Source organism: Lagopus leucura, unplaced genomic scaffold, assembly GCF_019238085.1.
Source record: "Lagopus leucura isolate 7727_CA_CO unplaced genomic scaffold, USGS_WTPT01 Super-Scaffold_100062, whole genome shotgun sequence".
NCBI lineage: Eukaryota > Metazoa > Chordata > Aves > Galliformes > Phasianidae > Lagopus > Lagopus leucura.
In genome coordinates this window covers 704,063-710,156 of record NW_024962307.1, presented here as the reverse complement: position 1 = coordinate 710,156, position 6,094 = coordinate 704,063, and the positions used below count along the sequence as shown (strand labels likewise).

General features: G+C 48.3%; 1 protein-coding gene across 2 annotated transcripts in view; it reads left to right on the top strand.

Annotated features, from left to right (window-relative positions):
* Nucleotides 1-6,094, top strand: part of EBF2 (EBF transcription factor 2) — a 121,817-nt gene that overhangs the window by 1,310 nt on the left and 114,413 nt on the right. For both annotated transcript variants that reach the window (XM_042886727.1, XM_042886725.1), the window contains exons 2-5: nucleotides 1,638-1,794; nucleotides 2,728-2,791; nucleotides 3,070-3,125; nucleotides 3,448-3,521. In XM_042886727.1, coding sequence (XP_042742661.1) covers nucleotides 1,638-1,794; nucleotides 2,728-2,791; nucleotides 3,070-3,125; nucleotides 3,448-3,521 — 351 coding nt within the window. The remainder of the gene's footprint in view (nucleotides 1-1,637; nucleotides 1,795-2,727; nucleotides 2,792-3,069; nucleotides 3,126-3,447; nucleotides 3,522-6,094) is intronic.

The window sequence follows — 6,094 nt, the reverse complement described above, 5'->3', positions numbered from 1 at the left end:
TATTTTATTTTATTTTATTTTATTTTATTTTATTTTATTTTATTTTAAGCCTCTCTCTCCAGCCAAGTTGGTGCAGGACCGCTGCTCCGCTCTTTTCCCTTCTAGGACGAGATGATAAAAACTCTTTTAACTAACATATATATCTTTCTCTCATCACTCTCTGGGTACGCAAACGGGAGGGGAAGACTGAATCAGCCCCCCGAGTAGGTTGGGTTTTATTTCATACAGAGGCAAAGCGAAGGGCAGTGGATGGGACCCCAAAACGAGAGAGGGACCTTTCAGAAACAGCCCAGCCACGGCCCGATCCGTGAGCGAGGTTTTCCGAGCACCATGGGAGGAGTTATCGGAGTTTTGTAAATGTCGATAGATGGTTTAATAAACGGTGTGAAGGGGGGAGACGTTCATTAAACCGTCACCATCCACGGGGAAAGCGAAAGGAAAAGGAAACTGTTCCTTTGGAGCCTCCAATTCGCAGCAGCGGTCGCACGGGGTTTGGGGGGAGGGGGGCTGAGCAGAGCTGGGTTATTTTTGAGAGCGGTAACGAACCGAGAAATCAAAGCCCCAAAGTGGGCGCAGTTGTGGCGGATGCGGTGAGTTCGCACCGAATCTATTTGGCAATGGAAAAGGCAGGAAAACATCTGCAGTTCTGCGAAAGAGTTGAATGCTTTTTGCCAGCACAACTCTGAAGACTGAAAATTGAACGGTTCTGACTCCGGGCTCGTCCGGCTGTTAGATTTAACCCGTGCGTTCGGTGCTGCGTGGTGCTGCTCTGCACCCCTTTGCTCCGTGTTTTGGAGAGGGAGTTGTGACCCATTTCGCTGCCCAACGCAGCTCGCGGTGCTGCGGAGACACAAAAGCGTTTCCAGCATCCCGAGCTGGGAAACATCGCCGCTTTTTCCGCGGCCGGTGGGGAAGATGAGGGAAGGGGCAAACGAACCCAGATCCCCTCTGTTTAATTCTGAAGAGCCGAGCAGCACTGCGAGGTCCGTCATTAAAGACTCCGTGACAAACTTCGCTGCTGAGCAAGGCAGATGTTGTGCCGGAACGGGCTGCCTCTCTCCGGGGTGTCCTCGGGCGGTCGGTCCGCTCGTAGGAACCACTTTCAGTTCGTTTGTGTTCTGCAGGAGAAGCAAACGAGGGTGAGCTGTGCGGCCATCAGAGCGCCTGGAAGCGCTGTGCTGTCTGCACTTCCCACTTCGGGGGGCAGAAATGTGACAGCCGGGAGGAAAACGGGTAAAGGAGGCAGGAAAGCAACTATTGCGTCCAGCAGGAAAGCAAAGGGTAGAGTTTGTCAGGAAAAGTACTATTGCATCCAGCAGAAAAACGAGCAGAGGAGAGGCAGGAAAACAACTATTGTGTCCAGCAATTTTTAAAAATTATTTCTTGCGAATTCTTTTCGTCCTCCGAGCACAGCTCGGATGCGCGGGGCTGCGAGTGCCCCAGTGGCACCGAATGGGGCAGAGCCCTTTCCTGGCGCTGCCTCGGAGCCGCAGCCGAGCGGCTGTTCTCACCTCGCCGGGCATCCCGCTCCGCTGGGCGCTCCGGGGCTCCCCGAGCTCCTCCTGCCCCGTCTGGCTGTTGCTGTGCACGACCTCTTTGTTTCTCCCCTCACCCCGTCCCGTGTGTTTCCTCCACAGCGGCGTAGCTCTGTCCAGAGCCCACTTTGAGAAGCAGCCGCCCTCCAACTTGAGGAAATCCAATTTCTTTCACTTCGTTCTGGCGCTCTACGACAGACAAGGGCAGCCCGTGGAAATAGAGAGGACGGCTTTTGTGGACTTTGTAGAAAACGATAAAGTAAGGCCGCTTATCTTTCTTTTCTCTCTTTAGACTGAATACCTGTTGTACCACCCGGCACCGCACGGCCGGCTCTTGGGGAAGGGTTCAGGTGTTTGGAAGGGCTGCTGGGGCTGCAAAGCTATCAAGCCCCCACAGCGCCAGCAGCACAATGGGAGTTTCCTACATTATCTAAAAACAGAATAAAAATTTTCATTTGGGGAGAGAGGTGGGGGGGGGGGGGGCGACACAAATCCTTTTTTACTTTGATTAATTCCACCGGAGCAGCCAAGTTTTATTAGTTCCCCGACAGGAGCGGGATGTGACCTGAATTACGTCCTGTCATCCACCGTGCTGTGTGCTTCTCAAGGCTCCACAGTCGGTGGCAGGGCTGGAAAACCATTTGCTTTTGTGCTTTAAATCCGCACGTGAAGTATTTTGCGTCGCTTCGTGCTGTTGTTTTTATGATCACTTTTCTGAGTTGTGGAAAAGATGACTGTGATTGGAAAATGTGCTCAGAGATGTACGTCTTCTAGGGAATGAAGGGGGAAAAAGGAAAGAAAACACTGTAAAGTAACCTGCAGGAAATAAGTATCAGTAGTGACAGTGCTGCGAAGTGATCGAACACATTTAAAGCAAGAAAAAACACCGAGCATTTCTGCTATCAATCTGCTTGATGTTAACTGCCTCATAGCGTCCCCCTCCATCGTGTGCTGTATTGCCTTGAGAGCGTAATAGCGACTAAGAGAGGAAAAGAAGTTCTTGAACTCCCACAGAAGGAGATGCCGGCAGTATTTTGTAGTTCCTCCTGGTCGGTCAGGAGGTGAATTTATCCCAGTCACTGAATTCACCACTTTAATGCACTTCATTTTGGCTCCCACCGCAATGATCAGCTCTCGCGTTTGCGATGCGCCCGATAAGTTGTTGGAGAACTGAGTTTTGATTCTCTTTCAGGAGCAAGGCAACGAAAAGACCAACAACGGCACGCATTACAAACTGCAGCTCCTGTACAGCAACGGTGAGTGCGCTCCGCTGCTCCTCCCGCAGGCGATGAACCCGGGCGGGATTTGCAGGCGCTGCCGCTGTGCTTTCTGAAGGACAGCGGAAACCCATTGGGGTTCCCTTCCGTAGCATCCCCTCGTCGTCGGGCTGAGCTCTGCTGTGCGTCGGTGGCTCTGGGGAGGGAACTGCAGGAAACGAAACCCAGCGGCGTTTAATGGGGCTCCGTTAAAGTGCCGCGTGTTGTGCTGCGCTGCGACGGACGTGTCGGCGCTAATCGCTCCTGTCTCGCTGTAGGTGTCAGGACTGAACAGGATCTGTATGTCAGACTCATTGATTCCGTCACCAAGCAGGTGAGCGTGGCTCAAACGCCCCCACCCCATTTATCCGTGCTCTTGTTTGGTTTTGTCTCCTTGGCGTTTTATTTGCTAATAAACTTTTATGTTTTTATGTCATTCTTGTTTCACTTTTTTCCCCTCTGTGTGTTACAAGCTCCTATCCACTCCTTACCAGTATTCCTGTATAAGCTGCCCTCCTGTTCCAAAGGGCTTTAGGGGAAGGCGTCTGTTTGCAAACCGTGGTGAAAAATAGAAAAAAGCACCTCCAGTTTGGCTGTGACCAGAATGAAGTGACGCCCAAATGCTGCCCGCTGACCCCTTGTCTTCATTTTTGTAGCCCATAACTTATGAAGGACAGAACAAGAACCCTGAGATGTGCCGAGTGCTGCTCACCCATGAAGTCATGTGCAGGTAAGATGCTTCTGTTCGTGGCCGGTGGTTGCACCGACGCTGAAATGGCCAATGAGCTCATAGGTAGGGTTTGTCTTTATTTTATTTTTTGTCAGAGTGATTCCATGTCAAAATACTTCTTATAAGAGCCTTTCCTTTGCGTTATTTTAACTTATTAAATTAACAGAATCGACATTCTTTAATTTTGCTTAGTTGTTCTCCTTCCCAAAAAATCCATCCAGGCAAGAAAGCTCTCAAACCAAAACCCAAATCCTTCCTATACTTCATAAGCCATACTTAAAGGGTGTGTGTCTTTTAATTACACGTGAAAATTGGGTCTTTTTTAATGTTATAAATTAGAGGGTGACATGAGGATGTTTTTAATATCATTTTTGTAACCCTTTTTGCATGTACCTTATATACTTACATCATACTTCCATGGCAACTTATTACTTACCCTGTTCTCACATCATTAGGGTTTTTCCAATAAATATAACGATGCAAACAGTCAACGCTCTTAGATTAAAATACATTAAAGTCTGCATGGTGTTCTTACGTGAAATGAAAAGCAAAACCCACCTTAGCCTGCACCGAAGGCTAAGTGTGATGGATGGCATTGGTGGGGTGGTGAGGTCACTGCTCTGCGTGCTGCTGGTGGCCACGTTGTAAAATAGTCTCCTGACTATTAGGGATATTAATAGCCTTTATTTATTATTTTTTTTTACAGGCCATTTTTTTATTAGTGACTATTAATAGAGTGGTAAAAGCGACGCGTTTGGGCCGACTCCTTGTTCAGAGAAGGTCTCAGTGCTTAAAGAGGAATAGTTGGTGCAAGTAGAATAAGAATCACATAAAAGCACAGCGCCTGTTTTGCTCCCACTATTTAAGATGAGCGTTGTTGCTTTCCATCAGCATTGTGAGATGCACAGTGTGTGCTCTACAAAGAGAGGCAGCAGCAAAAACCCACGGGTGCTGTTCCCTTCCGGCACACCGAGAACAGTTTGTACACTCGTGCTTTCACTGCTTGTGAAAGTCCACTTGTGCTGGGTGAGAGACACAGAAGGAACAGCCTCATGGTTTCTGTGCTATCAAATCACATTGGCACACTTGGCCTTTATCTGCTTTTCCTCTTTGCAGACAGGTTCTGTTCCAGAACTTAAATTATCTCAGCCGACGCCATCCCCTCAGATGCACTTCTTTAAATGAAAAGGAGTTTCTTTTCCTCCCGTGCTTCTTCTCCATGGTTTCCAAGTGTGAAACTCTGTTCATCTCTTTACACACCTGGCCTGTGCTGGTGCCTGGAAGCACACCCAGGGCTTGATTTCAGCTACCATCCTAAAACACAAACAGTCATTCAGATTACACTCAACCTTCCGGCTTGATCAATTAGCCGAGGAAGAATTACAACTCGGGGACGGCCTTTCCACACGAAGCACTTCTCATTCCGTGCTTCGTGTCCTCATCAAGACGTTCCACTTTAAAGGTCTTGTTTTCCTAAAGCATGGTGCTGTCCCAGCAAGGCCTGACTCCCATCGCTTTGCGTAACGCCCAGGGAACGGATCCGATTCCACTTAAACCTGACATTTCATTTTCTTTCTTTTTAAGTGCGATAATCAAATGTTCCTCATTGTGTGCTGCTTAAGTGGCAGCATCAATTTTTAAAGCCCCAGTTCGGTTTGCAATCGTAACTGTATATAAAAATTTAATGCACTGTACCCGCTCTGCTGTCCAAATTGATGCCTACTGTTTTTATAAAGAAGGGTCTGTCTGGCTGCCTGCTCCCCTCCTTCCCATCCTTGCTAGTTGAAGGTAGGCTCTTTTTTTTTTTGCTATTTTTTCATATTTTTTATATATATTCACAACGCAGACGTATTTTTTTGCTGCATAGAGATGAGTGCACCCGAAGCTCCACATCTCCCACTCAGACAGTGACAGATGTGTGCTGAGCAGCGGGGTTGTCTCAATATTGATACGGCTGCGCCGATCTGTCATACCCATTTCATACCCATTGGAAGTTAAGCTCTCAGCTCCAATAATTAGCGCTTTCCGCGAGAGGGAGAGGTTTTATTACTTATTTATTGGCCGATCTGAAGGTGGTTTTATTTTTTCCCCCCATTTGGGTCATTACAGCCCGTTCCATTGGGCGCATGTCTCCCAAACGGGCGGTAGATGGAAATCAAAGCTCCCCTCTCCCAGAATAACTTTTTTTTCCTGTCCTTTTCATTTCTTCTCCCAATTACCAACCCGGAGGAAGCCGGCAAGCCCTCCCCTACGCCCTCAATGCTCAGAGGGTTAAAAGGTATTATAATTCGAACAGAAGTAGTCTCAGGGTCTACAGCTGGCTAATAACAGAGCTGCATTGAGCGCAGGCGAGCCCCACAGCTGTGACTTTCGCCACAAGGCTCGGAGCAGACAGCAGCTCTAATCAGCTGGGCCAGGCGGCCGCTGGGGCCCGTGGCTTTATCGGCCAGATGGTGTGAATTTAGACACTTTTGTTATGCAATTGCAGGGAGGAGTTGGGGAGAAGAAAACAAAACAAAGGCCACCATGCTGCGAGCTTATTTGAGTTTGAAATTAGAGACAGATTTTTTTTT